Source organism: Vipera ursinii (assembly GCF_947247035.1).
Source record: "Vipera ursinii genome assembly, chromosome: 8".
In the NCBI taxonomy this organism is placed as follows: domain Eukaryota; kingdom Metazoa; phylum Chordata; class Lepidosauria; order Squamata; family Viperidae; genus Vipera; species Vipera ursinii.
In genome coordinates this window covers 8,745,057-8,769,668 of record NC_139519.1, presented here as the reverse complement: position 1 = coordinate 8,769,668, position 24,612 = coordinate 8,745,057, and the positions used below count along the sequence as shown (strand labels likewise).

At 43.0% G+C, this 24,612-nt stretch overlaps 1 protein-coding gene across 1 annotated transcript; it reads right to left on the bottom strand.

The window, feature by feature from the left end:
* Positions 1-12,201: 12,201 nt before the first annotated feature.
* Positions 12,202-24,039, bottom strand: PHYHIP (phytanoyl-CoA 2-hydroxylase interacting protein; the record flags this gene model as incomplete). The annotated part of the gene is made up of 4 exons (XM_083368483.1): positions 23,872-24,039; positions 17,107-17,281; positions 14,609-14,726; positions 12,202-12,736 (listed from the first exon to the last, which is right to left on the bottom strand). Exons 1-4 carry the CDS (start codon positions 24,034-24,036, stop codon positions 12,202-12,204), a joined length of 993 nt encoding a protein of 330 aa, XP_083224609.1. The 5' UTR covers positions 24,037-24,039.
* Between the last annotated feature and the right edge of the window lie 573 nt (positions 24,040-24,612).

The following is a 24,612-nucleotide window of genomic DNA, read 5'->3' as shown; positions in this document are numbered from 1 at the left end:
CAGGGGGCTGGGTGGGTGTGGCCAGGGTGGGTGTGGCCTACTGGGTGGGTGTGGCTAGAGTGCATATGGCCTACTGGGTGGGCGTGGCCAGCTATAAATTGTTTGTATCAAGGGTGCCTATGGGTGCCTGGGCAGGAGTGGGACAGATCTGAGGGTCTCTGGCAGAAGGAGGGTCTCTGGGCCAGGGTCAAGGCAATGAAGGCCGTTCCCTCACTGTTTCCAGGATGTCTTCGTGGGCCACATGAAACCACTTCGTGGGTCGGATCTGGCCCCCGGGCCTTGTGTTTGACATGTCTGCTTTAGATATTGGAACACTGCTATCATGTCATCCGTAGTCCTTCTTTCCTCGAGGCTAGCATTCTAGGCTAGATTCTCCAGAAAGTCAGGTCTTTGGGTAATGTATTCAAAGTTGTAAATATAGCAAATAGGATGTTGTACTGCCTTTTTTGGCTTTTTTTGAGAGAAGGCTCACATTTTGTCTGGTAGTAGCATAGGCTCTACTCTAGGAATTGCAACTCGTGAGGAGCCAGAGAACATGTATCCAGCCACAAGGGAGGAGGAACAAGTAGTCCAGCTGGTTCTTCATCGATTGTTTAAAAAATACGTAATGCTTAATATTTCTACCGGGATAATAGGCATAGAACATTTGAGGTAATTGCAGACTAATTGCCGTTTTGCCAGGATTTTGTTCCAAGCGAATTGTAAAGGGCATGTATGTAGCACATAGCAACCACCGCCAACAAATAAGAATAGAAAGAGTGGGTGGGTGATGTGTACCTTGCAGGCTGAAAAGACCAGGAATTTCAATTGCCCTTGTTTCCAGGAAAGGCACTGGAAGAATCCACCTCCATTTTTGCCCTGCCTTTCATGCAGTTCCTCGGAGATACGTCCAAACCGATGCCAAGTTTTGATGGGATAATTGTTCTTTGGGTAACATTGAAATGTAAGATTTCAGAGGGTGAATTTAAAAAGGCTTCTCTCCTTTCATGGCTAACTTCGTCTGAATTCTAACAGTTTGAGAATGCTGGAGATTACAAAGAAAATAAAAATGTAAAAGAATCCTACTGCTATGTTCTCTCTAATAGACATGGGCCTAAATTTTAAGGTTATTGTGTGAGTTTTTCAGCTCTTGAGCTTCTGCTATATATAAATGGGGGATGTCAGAAAATCTGATGAAGAAATTAAAAATAGTTTTTCTTCTTTCTCTTGATAATACAAATCCTAATTCACTTGCATATTCTCCTGTGTATAACCCACTGTAAACTAACATTTTATGTTCTGTAGAATTACAGTACCTACATTCTAGAGTGGTAAAATTTAAAAAAAATGGTAACCATTACTATTTTTTCTAAATGATTAGGAGAGCAGTGAAAATGGATACGGTGATAAACACTGTGGTATGCTGTAGGCTATACCTGAATAAGCATTTTACTATGAAAACTCCCAACAGCAGGACTCTTTAAATGCTTGAACTACATATTTATATTTTCTTTCCCATCTTTTTCCCCCTATTAAACAACCTGCTTTTAAGATTAATAATATAATTCAAGGAGATGACATGAATATTTAAAATTAGTTCTGATTCAAATATCAAGAAATTATGTCTAGCTTACGGTTGAACTGTGTGGCCATTGGTGCTTGATTGTTTTCTTGCAGAAATTTCATTAACAAGTAGGTAACATCTTCAGTGTTAAGGGTGAAGATGTTAGCTAGTTGGGTAATGAAATGTCTGCAAGAAAATAGTCAAGCTCAGAGAGCAGCAAGGACTCCATGCTTCAATTATGTTTGTTGATTTTTCAAATTTCTTCTAGCTTCCCTTTCTTCTTTTTTCATGAACGAATGAATGAATGAACGAATGAATGTTTTCAGGACCAAGAAGGAATTGTTAGGATCATTCAGTTTTACATGGCCTGGTATCCTTCTGATCTGTTAGAACCATGTTCTTTGGGACTTCTGAATTGCTATCCAAGTACATTTGAAAAAAGATAATTTTTTTTGTTTCTACTTGGAAACAGTTTTGGACTTTGTGCTTGAGGTGGAAAAAAATGAAACTTTGATTCTAGACTATTATTTTCAACACTTTGTTTTTGTGGCTGTAGAGTGTGTTTTTGTGGCTATAGATTAGCACTAACAGCTAATTAGCATAACAGAATAACAAAGTTGGAAGGGACATTGGAGGTCTTCTTCAACCCTCTGCTCAAGCAGAAACCCTGTGCCATTTCAGACAAAGGGCTGTCCAAGCTCTTCTTATAAACCGCCGATGTTGGAGCACCCTCAACTTCTGGAGGCAAATCGTTCCACTGATTCATTGTTCTGAGTATCAGGAAATTTCTCCTTAATTCTAGGTTGGTTTTCTCCTGTATTAATTTCCATCTATTCCTTCTTGTTCTACCTTCAGGTGTTTATTCTTTTCATTAAAGTAGACATACCCAATTCCTGGAACCATTCCTCGTGTCTTAGCCACCAGTCCCCTAATCATCTTTGTTGCTCTTCTCTGCACTCTTTCTAGAGTCTTAGTGTTGATATGCCACTAGTATTGGTATGCCAATGGGCAGGTGGTGTTTCCAGAGAGATGGCTATTTCATATTTTCATATCCCTTCTGCCCAAGCTATGGAAGGCATGAGTTTGAGAGTTGGCTTTCAGTCCTACTTTTTCCACTTTAGGAAAGGCCTTAAAGACTTTGAATTGTGTTAATAATGATGTTAGCTATTTACTGGATTTTGCTTATATTTTATTACAGATTGAATATCTTAGGATAGAAAGGGAAGATGTGAAATGATAATAGTAACAATCATATCAGTTGGTGATTTATTGTTTTCTCAAGATTTATAGACTTGATTCTGCTGGCATGCTTTCCTTTGTTGACTTTTCAGGAAAGAGGATACCTTAATATATTGTTTTGCCGTTTTCTCGCTATCCAACATTTTCAGAATTTGTGGGATCGGTGTGTAAACATCCATTATATATGTACCATCATAAATATTTTTTTCAGCATATATCCTGCCCTGTAAACCACCCTGAGTCCTTCGGGAATAGGGCGGTATAGAAATTTAATTAATTAAATAAATAAATAAATATGTGGCTACTTATGCACCCTCCCCCCCAAAAAAATGAGGGAATGCATTGTCAAAGAACCAAGGACAAAAGTTATTTGTATAAATAGCATAAGCTAATATATGTGCATAAATGGAAAACTTGTGTTTTAAATAGAATAAAGGTAAAGGTTCCCCTGCACATGTGTGCTAGTCGTTTCCAACTCTAGGGGCCGGTGCTCATCTCCGTTTCCAAGCTGAAGAGCCAGCGCCTGTCCAAGGATGTCTCCGTGGTCCTGTGGCCGGCATGACTAGACGCCAAAGGCGCACGGAACGCTGTTACCTTCCCACCGTAGTGGTCCCTATTTTTCTACTTGCATTTTTACGTGCTTTCGAACTGCTAGGTTGGCAGGAGCTGGGACGGGTAACAGGCGCTCCCTCTGGTACGCAGCACTCGGGATTCGACCCGCCAAACTGCCGACCTTCTGATCGACAAGCTCAGCGTCCTAACCCACTGAGCCACCGCGTCCCCTTTAAATAGAATACATTCACCCAAATTAAGAGTGGCAGGTGAGCAATCCAGGTGAGACAACAGAGCTGCACTTGAGAACTTTAACTTTTGTTAATGGACCCATAACAGGTTATGAGATGAAAGAAGATCAGCTGTTTAACCCGGGATGGAACTCCTAAAGGAGACATTGTTTTTTCATTGTGGGTTTTTATGGCCTTGTGACTTCATGGACACATCTCTGCACTCTTAACTGGCAACAATATATAAATGGCTTGCTGGTCTCTTCCTCCAGGGTTTATTCATTTACCTTCATTTCCACTCTCATCTACAGCCTTGGTGGCCTCCCGTAGAAGGATTAATTCTGCTTATCCACTCATTAATGGCACAAGTAGGGGTGGGGGAGTAAAAACGCGGCTTATTGTTGTGCATCTTCCTGAATGGTATAATTATGCATAATTATGCACTTCTGCTGAAAACTCAGAATCTGCCAACTATTAAGGCACGGGAATTGTGGATGTTTTAAGGGCTGGAATGGACAATAATATTATTATTGGGAGCCAGTTTTGTCTAGCGGTTAAGGCACCAAGCTGGAAAGCAGGAAAGTGTGAGCTGTAATCCGGCCTTAGGCATGAAAGCCAGATGGGTGATATTGGGCCCAACCCGCCTAGACTGTTGTTGGGAAAATAAGGCGTATTAGGCATGTTCACTGCCTCGAGTTATTGATAAAAACGATAAAGGCAGGATAAAAAGAAGTGAAAAACACGAGAGGAGGTACTTTGCCACCTTGAGTTATTGATTAAAAAATGATAAAGGCAGGATAAAAAAGACAGAAAACCCACAGAAGAGGTTATTTCAACACAGGTTCTTGTTTATTGATCCACACTGTAAGCACGGCACAGTTTGTTTGTTTTTTTTGCTTCAGGTATTGTTTGACAGCGTGCATCATAACATACAGTCTGGAAAAGCATCACTGATGCCGTTTGGGCTCTTGCATGACTGCCATGCTGAAATTCTCTCAGCCACATGCAGGGATTGGGAGGGTGATGGGAAGAGGCTGTGATCATCAACTTGTGAGGCTGCTTCACAACCAGGAAGTCAAGGCAAAGATTGCCTCATTCTAAGAGTTGATGCTTTCTGCCTGGAACACCGCCAAAGATCCTGATCCTTAGACGGGTCCCACACAGAACAACAACAAAAAAAAAAAAACAGGAATTGCTAAAGACTCAGACAATTCCTGAAATACCAAAATACATTTCTGAACTCAGTAGGACACAAGCAGATGCTCCATTCCTTGCAGATGGTTGGGAGCACTCCCACTCCCATCATCCTCAGCCAACATAGCCAACAGCAAGAGACTGTTCATTCAAAGGACATGAAAATCGGACCTTGATGTTTGAGAAGGGATTGTCTCTTTTTGTCTGTTTCGCAATCTTAATTAAAATTCTACCTTCTCAAATTGTCTTAGAAAGAAGGAAATAATTTATTAACACCAGAGAGGAGGGGGGGGGGAAATGATATTCCCAAGTCTTTTACCTTTGGGGAAAGTCTTACACAGAACAGTCAGAATAATAATAAAAAAACCCTTCCAACATGTTGGCAAACCATCGAGAGCATGTTTGATGATATACGTTTAGCTCATATATGAGACCAGTATATATTTTCAGATGATCCCATCTGAAGTCAAAATATGCCTCGAACACGTGAGGGGTTTTAAGGCAGGGATCTCCAAACATGGCAACTTTCAGACTTGTGGACTTTAACTCCCAGAATTCCCCAGCCAGATGGCTGGGGAATTCTGGGAGTTGACGTCCACAAGTCTTACAGTTGCCAAGTTTGGAGACCCCTGTTTTAAGGGATAGTTCTATTTCATATGGGATCATTCTGCCGTTTCTTTGCACTGTAGGAAAAATGTTAGGACTAGGGCAGATGTCAATCAAAAAGTCTTACTCATTGAGGGATCTCTGGTCACACAGTTTTCAAACTATGAAAGCAATACATCAGTACTGTAGTTTGGAGGCCCCCTATTTAATAGACTCACACTTCAGTGAAGGCCATCCTATAGTTTTGCTATATGGATTAGCACTGTAGGAGAGCTTGGTGTTGGATCAGAGCCCTGTTCATCTAGAGAAGAACAGTCTCCCTTGCTTGGCAGTCATTGTCCAGTATAAAGACAAGCATCTCTTGCAGCCTTTCCCAGGCTGCCAAAAATCAAACCAAGATCTTCCGCAACAACTTCAAACGTCATCTTCCCTTAAATATGTGCTTTTGAGGATCATTGAACATAATGTTTCTCGAATTCACATTATGAAGATTTGGAGGGAAAGGAGTATAAAATTAAAAGCATAATAATAATAAAAAAACACTTGGAGGGAAATTATTTTTACTTTATCCCTGGGTTTTTGAAAAGTTTATGTCTATCCCCTTTCCCAAATCTGCACTATACCCCTTACTTAATATTGAGGACACTTGTGAACAGAAAGGGTAAATTGTCTTAAAATGCTCCATATTTGGCATGCACTTTCCAGGGTTGTTCACCATTCTGGATCAAAGATTTTAAAAAGTGCCTGGCAAGGAAAATCAGGGATCTGTCAGCAGCTCTTTAAACCAAATGAGTTTTCCATGAATTGCTACAGCTGCAAACAGCTGTCATGCAAACTTAGGGAAAGGGGTAGCAGTTTTAGGGAGTGGCCGATGGGTGCTAGAGTTGCCCTCTCCACCTCACTCTCATTGTGCCCATGTACTGCACAGTCTTAGCATATTCTAAGAGAGATTGGCCTTTTGCCTGTCCTGGGCCGAAAAGACGACACGAATAGCTGGCTGTTCTCTTGAGTCAAAACTCTGCTGGTTTTACAGGTAATCCTCAACTTACAATGATTCATTTAGTGGCCTTTCAAAGTTAATAATGGCACTGGAAAAAGTGACTTATGACCGTTTTTCACACGACTGTTACAGCATCCCCGTGTGTTCACATGATCAAAATTGGGATGCTTGGCAACTGGCTCCTACTTATGATGGTTGCAGTGTCCCAGGGTCAGGGGATCAACTTTGGCAACCTTCAATGGGGAAGCCAGATTCACTTAACAACAGTGTGACCAACTTAACAACTTCAGTGATGCACTTAACAGCTGTGGCAAGGAAAGTCGTACAATGGTGCAAAACCCGTTTAAACAACTGTCTCGCTTAGCAACAAAAGAATTTGGGCTCCATTGTGGTCATAAGTTGAGGATTGCCTGTACCAGGACCAAGGACCTACCAAAAACTGCACTTAATATAAGGTAAAGGTAAAGGTTCCCCTGCACGTGCATGCTAGTTGTTTCCAACTCTAGGGGCCGGTGCTCATCTCTGTTTCAAAGCCGAAGAGCCAGCGCTTGTCCGAGGACGTCTCCGTGGTCATGTGGCCGGCATGACTAGATGCCAAAGGCGCACGGAACGCTGTTACCTTCCCACCGGAGCGGTCCCTATTTTTCTACTTGCATTTTTACGTGCTTTCGAACTGCTAGGTTGGCAGAAGCTGGGACGAGTAACAGGCGCTCACTCTGTTACGCGGCACTCGGGATTCGACCCGCCAAACTGCCGACCTTCCGATTGACAAGCTCAGCGTCCTAACCCACTGAGCCACCGCATCCCTTGCACTTAATATAGCCCTATCTAAATGTGAAATATAGTAAATAGGCTTACTCTCCCGTCCAGGATTTCACTGGTTTACTATACCATCATATCAAAAAATTACAGCACGCTAATCTTTGGAAACCTTTGCAGGCAGACTCACAGGATCCTCACAGGCTTCCATTCCCCACCCTAGCTTAACATCTTCTAAAGAAATTCCCTGTTTGGTTGTCCCAGATGTGCCTCACAGCAATCATATTTCTAGTGGTTGTGCTTGTATTCAGAATCTTTCCCGGGACAGCTGTTGCCATTTTAAGCTTTCGAAAGAAATGCTACCTCTCTCCATCACTGTTTTCTGCCATTGAGTTACACTGATGTTTAGAAACTCTTTGGCACCAAGCCAAGTTGCTCTGCTCCTATTCGAAGCTGGGCCAAGGATGAGTATGAGTAAAACAAACTGTCAGATTTGTAGGGTAGCACATGATTTGTATCTACTCAGGAGTAAAATTGAGGAGAGGGCTGTTGACAATACTGGAGAACAATTGCCAGCCAAGAAGGCGACACGACATGTCCGTCTGTTAGAACATTCCTCCAGATGGTAAAAAAAAATCAACCCTCCCTGAAATGTTTTCCCCCCATCCTTTTTTCCATAAAAGTTGGCCAGTGTTCACCCATAACCTGATTAACCCCATCAAATAAAATGCCTTGATCCAATTACACAAGACCTCTGTATTACATTTCCAGCACTGGGGGGAAAAAAAGATTAAAATAAAATTCTCTGCTTCTCTCTAGCTTTGCTGTATAAAATTAAATAAGATTCATTTTAGGTAGTTAATCATGGAACGGTTTCTTTTATCTTAAGTTGGGGCGCAGCCCATATTTCTTTCATTTGAGAATAAGCACCCTTGAACTAAGCTTTAGTTTTGAATAAATATTACAAAATTGCACTATGAATAGACTTTCTGAATGGGGAGAGGACGGGCTGGGGGAGAGTTTCCATCAATCAGTACTAATTGCGCAATCTAACTGCTCGATACCTTATGAGCTACGCTTCACAGCCTCTGTTCAGAAAAAATAAAGTAATTTCTCTCCATGTTTATGGTTGTAGTAACTTTTACCTGCTTGTCACATAGTCTGTGCTTTTTAGGTAGCAGAACGTTGTCTTGTCACTTTGGGAATGAAATGGAGAAACATTTTCCTTATTGAAATAAATTGATGACAATCTCACGGCTCCTCCTGCTGCTGTGTTCTCACATGCCAGCTGGAGAAAGTGTGATACAAATCCAGCCTCAAATGGCAGTAAGGTTGCTTAGCGTACACATACAAAGCTGGGAAGAGTTAAGGGCAGCCTCTAAATATGGGCAGCGTTTCCTGGAGCAAGTGACGGTTAACAGTTGGGGAAAAAACTGCACTAGGCAGGGCGACACAGAGAAGGGGAAAATAAAAAGCAGAGAAAAAAGCCAAGTCCTTATTATTAATGCTAGCAGCATTTGTGGCACAGTACTGCTACAGCACACGGCAAACACTACACAGTTGGCCTCACTGAACAGCCGGACACTTGGAAAGTTCAAAAAGTTGTGTCAAGAATAAAGAAACAGCTGAGGTCCTGAAGCTTCCCCCACCACCTCCATGGAGATGCTTCTTCGCCTTTAGACCTGACTTTATTGGTTCTTATATACTTAAAATTTGGGAGGCTGGGATTCTGGGAATATGCCAAGAATTTAACACAGGATCCAGCAAGCCAGCCTCATCATACGACGATCAAGCTCTATTACGGAGCTTGTCAGTGGAATTCTCCATCCTTCTGTGAGAGATTCGACGTTCTTCCATCAGAATCCCTTTCTGCATTTGCTTGGCCCCCAGATGCACATTTTGCTTTGGAATCACTTAGATCAGGGGTCTCCAACTCTGGTCACTTTAAGACTTGTGGACTTCAACTCCCAGAATTCTGGGAGTTGAAGTCCACAAGTCTTAAAGTGGCCAAGGTTGGGGACCTCTGACTTAGATTACAGAAGCTTTGCCGCATCGACAGTCCTCATCTATAGACATCATCTCAGTCATCCAGGTCATAGTTATCCCAAGGGTGCTTTTTGACAAGGCAGCTGGACTTTCTTATTCTGAAGACGTTTCGCTTCTCATCCAAGAAGCTTCTCCATCTCCTTCAGAAGCTTCTGGGGCGAGAAGAGAAACGTCTTCAAATAAAAACAAGGAAGTCCAGTTGCCTTGTCAAAAAGCACCCTTGGGATCTACGGTCCTCCTCATCATCATCTCGGACCGCCATCAACGCAACGACGTTTCTCCTGCAGAGAGCTGAACTGCAGGGAAATGTGATAATCAATTGCAGACAAGCTATATGTGAAAACCCTTTCTACCACAATCAGTCGGTTTACAGTCAACGCCTCCCAAGCTTGCTAGGGATATAGCCTGAAAACCAAGCAGAATTGTGAAGCACACGTTGCAGGCAGATATCTAGGAATGAATGTTCCCCACCAGTCACCTATGTCACCTCACCTGAGGCTCGATAAAGCCCCTGGTGTGCTGCCTGCTAGACTGCAAAAATGGAATAGGAATGGTTGTGGTTTTACACATTGGGCACACTAGTTTGCCTGATCTTGGGTTGTATGTGGCTTGATAGATTTGGAGGCTGGCTTCTTTGGAGGTTCCAAAGACTTTGGGGAAAAAATATCTGGCTCCTCTGCCTCTTGTGACCCTTTTTATTTCTCTTTGGGTTCTCAGGAAATGATCTTCTCAAGGTACAAGAGTGTCTTATGACGGTGGCTGTGTTTGTGTTTTCTCTTCAAATCGTCTCTGGAATAAGACAGGGCTTTTTAAATGTGGGGCTGGATTTCTTCCAGGCCTCAGGCTTCTAACTTCCTGCTACGAAATGAACTCTCTTTACCATCTCAAGCCACATCTAAACCGACCAGTGGGGAGGAAAGGAGGAAAGCCCAGAATTTCTTGACCTTCCAGTTAGACGGCCTTCTCAAAGTTCCCTGATAAAGGAGGTAATCAGGCATGCAACTGAAGAAAACCCATAGAAATAAAACTCCCTAAGATGGAGGCCAAGCCTTCAGCGTAAAGAGGGTGGCTGGCAGATGTGAGGAGCAGCTGCCAAGAGCAGGTCTAGCCTGTCCCAGGAAGCCAGTTCCCGGTGACGGACTGAAGGCAAGGGCACGTTGAGACTGCACAGAGCCGGGGAGTGGCTGCAAATGAATCTTTCTCCTTACAGGCCAAGAGAAGTTCCCTCTGTCCCTTCTGGTGGATGCCCAAAGCTGCTTGCCATGGTTAGCTTGAAACAAGGAGCTCGACTCACTGAATGGCACATTAGGTCTCTATTCAAAGGGGTTTAAATGGTGCAGCTGTCCTTGTCCTGGGAGGCCCCAGTGTTTGCAGCCGCTCCTGGCTGCTGAGATAGAAATCTGAAGTTGGGTGTAAAGAGGGGAGAAGCGTTCAGTCTGTGATCTCTCCATTGCGGGAAAATGAAGGAGACCAAAGCGAAGGAGAGAAGGCTACGTAAGGCAGGTAGACAGGTGGTCCTCAACTTACGACCACAAGTGAGCCCAGAGTTCTGGTCATTAAGTTGTTGCTGTTTTTAAGCCAGGCACCCATGAAATCCTGGCTCTCCCCATTGCAGTCATTATGCAGAGCAGGGGTGCCTCAGAGAGTGGGGGAGGCCCTGGCTTGCTGTGCAAATGGTCGTAAGTCAAGGATGATGTTCTGCCCTAAGCCACTGTTGGGGCGAGTCAATAGTTCCTAGGTACATAAACCATGGGTTGCAAACTGCGACAGCAAGGTTCACACGTCCCATGAAATCACAAATCGCAGTCTAGTTTAACGGGCGCTGCAAAGTTAAGACAATGAAAGCCGGAACTATCGGCCTACGAATCCTTCTGCCTTGTTGGGGAGGCTGGGGGGAAGGAAAATGAATCACAACAGTGGGTGGGTGGGGAGGGGGGAAAAGGATCCAAATGCAAGTGATTTGTCTTCCCGTCTTACTCTCCTGCCTGCACTATGGATGAGGCTCTGGCTTCTTTCTTCTCCATCTTCATAACCCAAACCCAGAATGAGATGCAGGTATGAGCTTTGCCAGCTCATGATATCTGTAACCAAGTTATCATGGAAAACTGGGAAGCCAAGCTGGGTATGTTTGCATAGCAACATCGCCCATCAGCATTCCAGTTACTAGCACACCTGTTAGAACCTGTTGTTCCCTCTCCCCTTCTCTTCTTCAGTCGAAATAAATAAAAGACATAAATATTAAGGTGTCACACCCTGTAGAAATGAGCAAAGAAAAAAAGTGTGTAATCTCGTCTTTGTTTTCCTGCTCTAGACTACATACCCATCCCAGCTTTCTTTAAGCAGATCACAAACCCGTTCTACCCACTGCTAAGCCTAGTTGAAGTGGTCTTTGTGCCAGCCGAGCTTTTCACCTAGGACCCTTCCAAACTCTGGTGGGGAGACTTCTTTTTCCAACCTTCGACGTACTTCTTTTTTAAAAAAAAAAGTTCATCGTGCTACGGATGAAGAGAACCCGTGAAAAAGACACTGTACATTGGGTGGAGAAATAGGGCCCAGAGGGGCAAGGTGGAGAAGCACTTCCCGTTGGGACAGTTTGTTTAGGAGACCTCTTGTTCATCAGACTGGCCAGACTACCTGCTGTGTGCGCCAAGTGAAATGTCCATTTGAGCTTGGGTTGGGAAATGGAAGAGAACTGCTCATTTTTCCTGGAGAGAGACCTCAAAAAAATCGAGGGCTGTCCTTAAGTCAGTAAAACTGGAACTGCAGATCCTTCAGCTTTTGACCGGATTGCATGCTCTCTCTCCTTCTCACTTCCCAAGTCCAAAACCTTATGTACAAATGGTAAGGAAACATGCAAGAGAGAGAGGGAGAGGAGGGCCAAGACAGCAAAAAGGGGGACTTCTCCAGCATCCCCTTAACCCAAGGCGGACCCAGTTCTCAAGACAGCCACACTTACACTGAAGGGCCATGGGACTCCCCAAGATCTCTCCTATTTGTGTTTGTTCCCTCTTCCTCCTCACCCTTCCCGGCCTCTAGCGCCCCACGCTGATGTTACATGTCTTGCAGCTCGGATCCTTTTTGGCATCGGCTGTCGACAGGCTCATCAGCTGATGACCACTGATCTCCCCCAGGACTCCCAGGCTGAGGTCAACTGGCTCCGTATAAATGATCTCCAGGATGACATCCTGGGCATGACGGTAGATGAGCTCGCCGTCCTCCACGCTGCAGGTCAGGAACTTGTTGCTGGAAATGTCCAACTGGGGCAGTCGCTCCCGGCAAAAGTGGTCACCGGCGGAGCCTTTCGGTGCCAGCACCAGAATGACGTAATGGTAGGCAGTGTACATGCAGTAGAAATCCGCAAAGTAAAGGTTGGTGTTGGGGCCAAAAAGGCGCTGGGCGGGCGCTTGGAAACGATAGCGGCCGTAAGGGGAGTCTTGGGGAGGCTGGCCGGTGTTGAACTCGGTATTACAGCTGAAAAAGATGCCGTGGAGCATGCCACTGGTGGGTGAGCCATGGCTGCCACTGTTGTCCTTCAAGTATGGCTTCATGACGTTTCCACAGTGCATTCTGGCCAGAAGGGAGACGCAGATCGTTAGGAAAAGGACGAGGTTAGGATTCAGGCCAACCTTACATTTGGGAGGAAACCAAATTGGCATTAGGGTAGGCCGCAGGGATGGGGAACCTTGGCTCTTTTATGACTTGTGGACTTCAACTCCCAGAATATGCTGGCTCAGGAATTCTGGGAGTTGAAGTCCACAAGTCATAAAAGAGCCCAGGTTCCCCATCCCTGGGATAGGGTGTTTAGGCCTTCATTGCTATATTTCCATCCAGGCCTTCCATGTTCAGGAAGTGAAAACTAGAGAATGTTCATTCAACGGTGGCTGAGAGCAGGTTAGGTGCCTCAAGGATCCTCCATTGTCCTAGCTCAGGGAGGGGAAATCAGCATTAGCACGCTAATTAAAGAATTAAGGTTTAAATTTAGAAAGACCTGCATCTAAACCCTATCTCAGCTACGTAGCTTGCTAGGTAACTGTCAGACAGGTATAGCCTACCTTTGCTGCAAGAATAAACAGGAAGCAACAGCATTTCGAAGCTGTCCAAACACTACTACAATGCTCATATCCGGAACTTTTACCTGGGCAAATTAGTTTATTGTAGGGCAAAAGCTTTTTGAACTAAGGCGCTACATTACAGAATGCATCCAAAATCCAGGTCCCGTGACTCCTTAGAATTGAGATTTGGGCAAATTTTATAACACATTTTATAATATAAAAGTTATAAACATTTCGTAACACAATGTGAAATGTCATAAAATGTTTCCTGCGGTCAACTGCTGATCTTTGGCTGGGCTCAATAAGGGCTACTTGCAAGGCAAATATATCTCTGAACATCACCCTCAATTTTTAAGACTTTTTCAAGTACATGAGAAACTCTGTCGCTGTTGAAAGCATTGAGGAATTTGGTAAGGAAATATCTCTGAAATGATGACCCAAGGGGGGCGAGAGTTGTCTAGTTATGTCTTAAGTCTTGGAGGAAGGATAAATTAAGTTAAACGTTGTGCAGTGATTATGAGAGCTCATGTTATGTGCTGGTTCTAAGTTTTAAGCTAGGAGCAGGAAAGGATGAATACGCTCTCTGAAGTTCAAAAGAACATCTGCAGAAAGTGATGTGAAGCAACAGAAGCATGGGAAGGGGCAAATGAGATGAATTCTCTTAATTCATTGGAAGGACAGGCTAACACGTAGCGTCTATGAATCAGTATGGGAACAATGAGGAATTTGACTGTATTCTCACTTCTCATGGAAAATTTGAAACAAGCTCTAACTGAAAAGATAAGACACTGTTGGTAAATGTGAAAAAAAAATGGATGGATGGGTGAATGGATGGATGGATGGATGGATGGGTGAACAGATGGATGGATGGATATGAAAAAAATGAATGTTATAATTAGCGTTTTCATAATGAGGTTTTCTTCTGCTGCTCCAAGCTTTGACAGATCAGAAGATTACAACCTGTGGTGGTGTTCTCAACCTTTGCATCATTCAGAGATGAGGACTTCAATTCCCAGAATTCCCCAGCCATTCCCCATGGCTGGAGAATTCTGGGAGTTGAAGTCCACACTCCTGAAAGATGAAAGATGCCAAATGCTAGATCTCAATACTACAAAAATGGCAACTGAAAGCTTCTAGGCCAAATTGAACTCTTGGAGTGAAGTCACTTCTCTTCATCTCCACCTCCCAGCCAAGTTTTTAATCATCCCTATCAGGAGGGGAAGAATTTGGATGAAGACGACAAGAGATTAGCGAACGGGTAGATGTCATTGTCACTGAACACACACACCCTCCACACACACACACACACACACACACACACACACACACACACACACTCCTTGGTTGTCCCATGATTCATAGATTTTGGGGCTTTGCAAACACTTACCTGACATACTGGAAATACTCTTTAGTGTGATTCCGATAGAAAACAGTGAACCGCAGCATCCGCCCTGAGGTGAGCTCAGCTTTCTCTTGCAGTTGAGCCAGATGTTCTTTAGCATAGTCTGCAAGGAACATTCAGAGGTTCAGACATTTTAAAGCAGGGTTTTTTTTTCATGCGACACCTCCGTGGCAAATTTCTCTTTCCCCCACCCCCCATTCTACACCTCGCCTTCTCATTGCACCTTTTTGGCCTCAGGCGGGTTTCTCCTGCCTCCCTGTCACTTCTCCCTTCGTCTTCCTACACAGCCACGCTTGCTGCATGGCAAAATCTGGATTTACCACTGTTCAGCACCCCTCAGCCTGTTCCAATTCCCATCGGCTTGGAGCCTGTCTTCCAGCCAGCTTGACCGAGTGGTTTTTCTCTCTTCGATGGCTTGACTTTGAAAACTTCCCACAGTTGCGTATGTGGCGTGCTTTTGCACGCGGCAAGGGCATTCCAACGTCGATTACACGAGTACTTAAAAAGGCAGAGCGCCCGTTGGCAGATAAATGGCGAGAAGTAGTAATAATAATAATAATAAGTTGGAAGGGACCTTGGAGGTCATCTAGTCCAACCCCCTGCTCAGGCAGGAAACCCTATACCATTTCGGACAAATGGCTGTCCAGTCTCTTCTTAAAAACTTCCAGTGTTGGAGCATTCACCACCTCTGGAGGCAGGTTGTTCCACTGGTTAATTGTTCGAACTGTCAGGAAGTTTCTCCTTAGTTCCAGGTCGCTCTCTGTGCCAAGGAATGAATGAAGAGGTTGGACGGCCCCTTGTTTGGAATGTTATAGGGTCTCCTGCTTAAGCAGAACATTGGACTAGAAGACCTCCAAGGTCTTTTCCCATTTGGGGGGGGGAACATGTAAGAAAGTTAGAAGCGTCCGGATTCAAATACGCATATCGATTTGGAGGATTTTAAAGATGAATATACAATTTTGTTTGTGGGACTGGTAGACAAACAGTTGGGAAAAAGTCATGGAACTTTATTTTTGCATATAACTGCAGAAGGATTATTGTATGCCCCAGGATGGAAAGATTTGGCACTAACCACTATGGAGGAATGCTTGCTGGGGATGATGGAACTTGCCGAGGTGGCTCAGTTGACTTCTTTGATCAGGCAAAAGATAATATCTAACTTTGTTGTTGACCGGAAAGCCCTTATAGACTTTTTTGCACAAAACAGAAAAAAATGAATTTATGGTTTTGATGATTTGACAGGATAGATTATAGAAAATAGAATAATGCTGCAACCCTAAAGTTAGAGGTGAATTTATGATTGTACTTATAACTGCCCTCGTAGAAGCCATGGTGGTGCAGTGACTAGGATGCAGTATTGCAGGCTAACTCTGCCCACAGCCTGGAGTTCGATCCTCACAGGTTTGAGGTTGACTCAGCTTTCCATCCTTCCAAGATTGGTAAAATGGGGACCCAGATTTTTGGAGGCCGTATATGGATATTGTAAACTGCCCAGACAGTGCTGTAAAGCTCTAAGGGGCAGTATATAAGTCAAAGTCCTATTTCTATTGCTGTAAAGAAAATCAGAAGCTAGTTCTTTGTATCTTTCTTTCTAGTCTTATTTTACTGTTTTTCCTTTCTTGCACATTTAGCTTTCTCTTTGATTCGTTTCTTTTTTCTTTGTCTTACTTTATATTAGTAGGCATTTGTTTTTATCTTCCTTTTAAAAAAGGTTTAATGAAAATTATTTTTAAAAAGAGAAAACAGTGATGGTTTTAAACTGGGATGAACGATAGCCTTTATTTTTTGCTAAGATAGTTGATAGGGAAATAGGGGTGATGGGTGAGGCAGAGAAATTCAATCTTGCAGCCCTTTCTCTGCCCAAAAGCCACTGTAAAACCAAACCAAGTTCTCGATGGCTCCATTAAGAGACCTAAGCCAGAGGGGAAGGGGTGAAGGAAGCTAAGTCAACGGGGAAGCAACGCAAAACCCTCAAGATGCAGTGCAAGGTCGCCTCATACATTTAATGTTAGTCCTTGCATTAAATACAAATTCTTTTAGAATACAGACTTGTTGATATTGCACCAATTATTTCATAGCTTTTGCATTCACTGGCCTTAACACCAGAAGACGGAGCAAGCTGATTTCAATTGAGTAGGGAACAGCATTCTGTGTGCCTGGTTAAAAGTTCACTAGCAAAAGGCAGGGATTCCTTTTAAAAATAGGTAGAAAAAGACCCTCAACAATTCAAGACAGGTCATGGAACGTATCAGAGGGTGACAGGGCGGTCTGTGTCCAGCGCCCAGGAAATCGGGAGATTCAGGCAGTTCAAGTGAGTATGGTCATCTGCCACAGTATGGGATTGTGGATGGTTTCATCGGAACACCTTACAGTGGATTGTCTTGATCGGGTAGAATGCTTTTGCCGCTCAACATGATGCGGGAAACCTACTGGGTAGGCATGGAAATCTCCTTTCATATTGCCCCTTTCTCTTGTCCACTTACCTCCTGTGCAGAATTCGACAGTCTCACTCCATCCAGAGACAAGGTACTCTCCATCACTTTGCTTCACAGCTGTCTGCACTGCCACGCTGTACTCTGTCCTGGGACTCAGAAACCAGTGACCCCTCACCGTCATTGGCAGGGCCACTGCCTTAGCTACCAGCTTGGTAGGGACATCCTGCACAGAGAAAAGAGCCAAGCTTTGTCAGGAAGCCAACTGGGCTTTGCGGCACCAACACTTGTTAGAACATCATCAGATCATTGACAGCGAAAGGGAAGAGGTTCTAAAGAAACCATACATGGATATCTATGACAAGCCACAATGACATCACAAGTGTCATGATACCATCACATTGTGACCAGAATGAAATAACTCGCATCATGTGTAGTTGTACAATTGTACAATCTGGCATTCAGTTGCTCCCTCTTTGTCAGGAGCCCATACATGAAGGTCAGGTCCATACATGAAGATCCAATTAAACTGATTTATTGCTACTCTTGCCTATGCACAGGAACATTTTCAATTCATGGTTAGCACCTGCTTGGAGTTAAATAAGGGTCAACATAGTTTAATGGAGATTGGATTTAGTCTACTTGTGGCTATGTAGGGATTCCAGGCTGATCCCTCTTTAAACTCCACCCCCAGGTTCTGTCACTTCTTCTCTTCACTCTTTACTCCAAGCAGATGTCTGTGGAAATAAAGCACCTTAAGAAGGATATTGGAATGGATGAAATTAGAAGTAAGGTGAAATTGGGAGAAGAGCACCCTACCGTCCCAAACATTAAAAAGGCTGTGCTCAACCTTTGGGACTGTGAAACCAAAGGAAGCTTGCACTATTTTGATTTCAATTCTAGATTGTCCATAATGGAATCATTCCATTTCCTAAGATTTGATCCTTTCCCTATCTGCTTCTCTCTCAAGGAAACTCGGCACGATGCAGTCGGCCATTTTTAGATCATTCCAAAATACGTTATTTGGAGCAATTAATGCAGGACTTTGGCTAGACCTGATGGGTCTCCTCAGCATCCTGTAGGACAGTATCTCAAAGGTGCTTTTTTTCTTCAAAGGGTAACTGGACTGTTTTTTCTTGAGGAAGAAGAAGGAAACATTTTGTTTGCTTCTCATCCAAGAAGCTTCATCAGTTCTTCTGGCGGGGAGACAGAAGGATAGGTTCTGATAGGATGAGGGGGGTGGGAGGATCTTTTTTTAAAATCCCATTTATATCCCGCCCTTCTCCGAAGACTCAGGGCGGCTTACAATCTAAAGCACAAACCAATGTGCTTAGCAATAGCCTTCATTCTATGTATATGCCTGCTTATTCGGGCTTTCGGGGCGGGGGCCCAAGCAGCATTATTACAAAGTCAGCTTATTGCCCCCAACAATCTGGGTCCTCATTTTACCTACCTCGGAAGGATGGAAGGCTGAGTCAACCTTGATTGCATTTCTTTGTACAAAGTCATCTGGTCATTAGCTCTCTGAGAGATGTTGAAGCCACTTGGGGGTTCATCTGTGCCCTCAGGGTCACCTGAATCATTGTGCAATTGGTTGCAGAATCTTCTCGGAACTACTGAAAGGACTGTGTTGTAAGACTGGAGATAGGTGGTGTCTTATTCCTCCTCTTTTGAGGGAAGATTTTAACATAGATGGGTCTCTGAATCTATCTATATTTTGGGCGGGGAAAAAATCCCTCTTTTGAAGAAAAAAGCACTTTTGAGAGAGCTATGACCTGGATGGCTGATAATCTCCACAGGTGACAGGACGGTATTTATCAACCTTGGCAATTTTATGATGGGTGGACTTCAACTCCTATAATTCCCCAGCCACACATCTTAAAGTTGTGAAGATTGAGAAAACATGCCATGGGAACTGACAATGTCACCTAAAATAGCAATTTTTCAACCTCTTGTGGTTTACATCCCCTCTGTCACTTTGCTGAGTGACCTGGATCTGATGATACAAACAAAAGGCCCACTTTCCCCAAGGATACCTATTTGCTAATAGGCATTCTGTGATGAATACAATTTGCTATAATATCTACCTATATAAAGTTTCATCACTTACCTTATGCCCCCTCCTCTAGACCACAGAAGATATTGGCTTGACAGAGTGAGTAAAACTATCTTCAAAAGACTTTTGTGAGTCCCTTGGACTGCAAGGCGATCAAACCAGTTGGTCCTAGAGGAGATCTTTAGAAGGCCAGATCCGGAAGCTAAAACTCAAATACTTTGGCCACCTAATGAGAAGGAAGGACTCACTGGAGAAGAGCCTAATGCTGGGAAAGATTGAGGGCAAGAGAAGAAGGGGACGACAGAGAATGAGGTGGCTGGATGGAGTCACTGAAGCAGTAGGCGTGAGCCTAAATGGACTCCAGAAGATGGTAGAGGACAGGAAGGCCTGGAGGAACGTTGTCCATGGGGTTGCGATGGGTCGGACACGACTTCACAACTAAGAACAACAACAATCCTCAAAAACTCCGTCCCTTGCCTCTAGGGGCTGTGCATTAGGTGAGAGTGAACAATGCCTTATCTTTCAAAGAAACTCATCCTCCTTATAAATTTCAGGAGCTTGCATATATTCATGCAATCGCTGCCTTAAACCATCTTTATATCCATGCAATTGATTAAAGAGCACTTGGAAACTGGTTGAAGAGAATGTCCAGAAAAGCATCTCTTCTTATTAATTCAGATGTCATTTTGAGGAACGTTCACCTAAATGGCAGTGAACTTGGTGGCTCCTAGAGAAATTGATACAATTAAATGCAAAAGTCTGACTCTGGAACCAGTTGGCATTGCATTCTATGGGCAATGCACCGGGATGACTTTGATGCGTAAGTGCAAATCAACATCTGAATTACTGCAGATCATGGCTTCAAAGAGTCTATTTTAGAAAGAATTTTAAGTAGGAACTCTTGGTTACTACAAAAAAAAAAACACCACGAGATCCAAAATGCTATGAAAAAGGATCCAGTGAGTTTGTGCAAACTGTCCAAATATATTTTCTATTGTAGAATTTGAGATCCTGTTGTATACCCAGTGCATAAACATTGTTTTAGGGACCCAACCAGGTTTCCTATTTTATTTTACCCCATTCTTACATTTCCCCCAACATGAAAAATAAACGTTCAGATACTGGAAAAAGTAAGTTCTCCCACTCTGTTTTATGGCTAACTTTGACTTCTATCTTATGTATGCCTTTGCAAATATTTAAGCAGCTTTTACCAACATGCCATACCTTTCCATTACTTTTTTGCTTGCAGACAAATTGATCCATTTTAAAAAAAAAAACACCTTCCATGTGAAGTATCCATCAGTCAGGGGTGTTGCAAAAGGTTAGTCATGCTAATGATACTTAAAAATTAGTAGGTTGAAAGTGTATCCCATTTAGTAAGAGGCTGACTCATAAGCCAAGCTCCATTACATTCAGTTCAGTCTAAGCACTGAAATGTTTAAATCAGTCCCTTAGATTTCTCTGAAAGCAAAGTTTGCTTTTAAGGTGATATAGGCATGGGACATAACATACGTTGTCGTGAAATCCTCCTTTTTTGGGTGAGTCAGAAAGAAAAACATCCTGGTTAGGTTGGTCTTCCTGAAAACACTGCATTAGTATTGTATCCTTTTAGTAAATGATTTTAACAGGTTAAGCGTCTTCAATCATCTTCTCTAATCTGGCAACTACTGCTACTGCAATTCTCAGTAAGATACACATCTAAGGGAACCAAATAAATTAGATATTGCTGTCCTACATTCAAAAAAAAATGTGTATAGTTCTTTGGTAGTGCAGATATTTAACTAAAAAAAAAGTTTTCCAAACTATTTTGGAGCTGCGCTGTTTGATCTGCACTAGTCCCTTCTTCACTGCGCTGATGAAACCGCCTCTCTCATATGGTGGAAAACCAGATAGTCCTCAACTTACGACCACAACTGAGCCCAAAATTAATGTTGTTAAGTGAGAAACTTCCTAAGGGAGTTTTGACCCATTTTATGACTTTTCTTGCCATATTTGTGAAGCAAATCACTGCAGTTATTAAGTCAGTGATATTGTTGTGAAGTGAATCTGGCTTGCCCATTGACTTTGCTCGTCAGAAGGTCACAAAAGGAGATCACGTGACCCCGGGACACTGCAGCCGTCATACATGTGAGACAGCTGCCAAGCATCTGAATTTGGTCACGTGACCACGGGAATGCTGGAAAGGTCGTAAGTGTGAAAAATGGTCATACGTCACTTTTTTCCAGTGCCGTTGTAACTTTGAACGGTCATTAAATGAACTGTTGTAATTCGAGGACTACCTGAAGAATATTATTGTTTTTGTTTGAGAATTGTTGGCAGGGTGTTTTGTCTGATTTACTCTCAGACTGAAAGCAGCTGTGAAATTAAAAATATTGGAGGGTCACCATACTCATTAAGTGAACTTTGTGACCGCAGAGCAAAGCAATATTTATGGCCGTCAGTTATTTTTCGTGAATAAGGTAACATGTTCTTATAAAATAATGGAAATATTTTTATGGTGTTAACTTGTCCACATCCTACTTACCACCCTGACCCCAGTTTGAATTAGGTTAAAAAAATAAGCGATAAGGTCATGTTTTACTGTAGCAATTAGAAGATGTCATGAATGTTTTGATATCATGTGAGTGATATATACAGTGATTTATTAAAATCATTAGTTCTCAAATGCCTCCCCCCAAATTCTTACTGATGCGTGATTTAATTCTCACCTCTTCCCAAGATCTATCCTGAATCACATAAATTCTACGTTTAAATATATATCCATAGGAAGGGGGGGGGGAAATTCCTACTTATAGTTAACTACGGTATCAAAGGGAAAGGTTCACCTTAGACTCCTTCAAAATGTACCATTTTGGGAGCGTGTACGTGTAGCGTGTGCATTTAGGCATACAGATGCACATACCAAGTGCAGGTTGATCGCTTCAGGAAAAAAGTAGCCTCTGCTAGGATTTGTGTTGGTTTTTTTTTAAAAAAACAAACTTTTCTGAAGTGGGTGGGCTGATCAAACACGAGAGAGAACACTTGAGGGAACATTGCTTTTAAGAGAGAGCAAGGCCACATCCAACAGGTTTTAATATTCCTCCGCAGTGCAGTATTGTTTCCATGGCAACAGCATTACAAAGAAGGAGCCCAGGAGAGAGAGAGAGAAAAAAAAAAGCAGAGGAAAGCATCTAACTGCAGGGAGGGAAAAAAATAGTTAAATGCGAAGTAACATTTCCATAGCAACTGGCTCCGCTAAGAAGCATCAAAATTAGTGACTCCATCTCAGAGAGAGAAGAGGTCAGCAAAAAGTTTCTTCTACAGTTGTTCACAACGATGCTATTTTGCTGGGCCAATTTGGCCGGGGACAGCCGCATTTCAAAATTGCTTTCAGAGGAAGTCCTCAACTTAACCATCACAATTAGGACCAGAATGCCCACTGTGAAACAAGGCGGCTGTAAAGCGACCAATTTAAAGAGCGTTTTGTCAATGACTGGAAAACAAATTCCTTGCAGTTGTTAAGTGAATTACACAGTTGTTAAGCAAAGATAGCTTCCCCCTCTTGACTTTGCTTGTCAGAAGCCAGCTGGGAAAGTCACAAATGCTAATCACCTGATCCTGGATTTTGATCAGGTGACCACGGGGATGCTGAAACAGTCATACATGTGAGAACCGGTCGTAAATCACTTTTTTTTAGTGCCTTTGTAAGCACAAACAGTTACTAAATGAAGTTGAGGGCTATCTGTATTGTGTGTGTATATATATATATGTGTATGTGTATGTGCGTGTGTGTGTATATATACATTCAGAATCAGCCAACTTCAGTCAGTGAAAGGAATTTTAATTCCTTTTATGCATGAGACCAATCGAGGTGAGAGATCTGAGAATTCCTAAATGATGTACAACTGTAATTCCTAGCATCCTAGGCTCTGGGAAATGTAGTTCAATTGAAGGATTGGATCTTATCATTCCTGAAAGAACCGTTCTGGAAATCAGATACAGACTTGACCGTGAGAAGGAGATTTCAAGCACAATTTTTCTAATATGTCAGTTTAGCAGATCTTGTTTTTCTCTCCCCCTGGGTTTTCTGTTAATGGTTGCTGTTAATGGTCCAGAGAACATCATGAACTACAAATATTTTTTATCAGATTTATTTTCAAGCAACCTGTACAGTACAAATGTGGCATTCCAATTGCCATTAGCTTTAATGACAAGAAAATTCAATCTCACAAGTCTCTGGTTTAGAAACTACAATTCCCATAGTTCCCTGGGCTGAAAGAATCGCTAATAACCATGTTAAGGTCATAGTAAAAAATGCCCATGGAGGCTTCCAAGGAAGAATTAGGTTATATTGTTCACTCTTCATCCAAATACTAGTCAGATGGTTAGGGGTACATTTTAAAGCCTTTTCAGAACCGTTAAGCACTTAAATCACAGCAATAAATAAACTTTAGCATCCCAAGAGTGGCCATGCTGGTTAGATAAGAAACCTGGTTAGATATGGGACTCTGGAGGAAAAGCTTGCATGCATACAGGGCTGAAAATGCAACAACTACAGTTTTAGGAAGAATGAGGGCAGCTTTGTCCACCAGAGTTGCAGTTCAACATGGACCAAGCTGGAAGGTTCCCAACCGCCGAGGGCTGCTTCTAAGAAGGACTTGCACCAACATGATCCAACAGGAGTAAAAAAAAAAGTTGTGAAGCAAAGGAGTGATCAAGGAGATGCCATAACAATTTCTGCCCTACTCAGCATGCCCTCATTTATCACTCTAGTGGCTTACCCGATGTTTGAACTTGTTGGAACTTTTATTTTCCTTCTTGTTCAGATCGATGAAGTAGTGGGTAACCCTATCCATGTCTCCAACATCCATGGACCAAGAAATTCGGAAGGAGTCACAGGTGATATTGTTGATCTCGATGCTGTGCGGGGTGGACAGCAGCTCCATGGTCCGACCAATTTGGCTCCTAGAGTTGTGACAGTGAAGAGAGGGTTATCCAGAAGGCTAGGTTTATAGCAACCTGTCAGGCCTAGCCCCAAGCAAGACATAGAACAATCCAGCCAGCTCAGTTCTTTCTTTAACCTAGAACCGAGAAGAAATTAACCTAGAACTAAGGAGAAGTTTCCTAAAGGTGAGAACAATGACCAGTGGAACAGTTTGCCTTCAGAAGTTGTGGGTGCCCCATCACTGGAGGCTTTCAAGAAAAACAGGACAGCCATTTGTCCGAAATGGTTATAGGTTCTCCTGCTTAAACAGAGGGGTTGGACTACTAGATGATCTGCAAGTTCTCTTCCAACTCTGTTATTCTATGTTATCCTTTGTTTGCACCATATAGACAGAATCTTGCCAGATTAAAGCTAGACTATTGTATCCCTAATGGATATACGCCTAGGAGGTTTTAGGAACTGGATACCCTAAATCTCTTCCTCTGTCTCCGATGCAGCTCTGGGCTAGGCTGTCTCTTGTCTCGCTCCCCTCCATGCAACGGGAAACTTGTCACTTCACTGTAGTCAAACACACCAC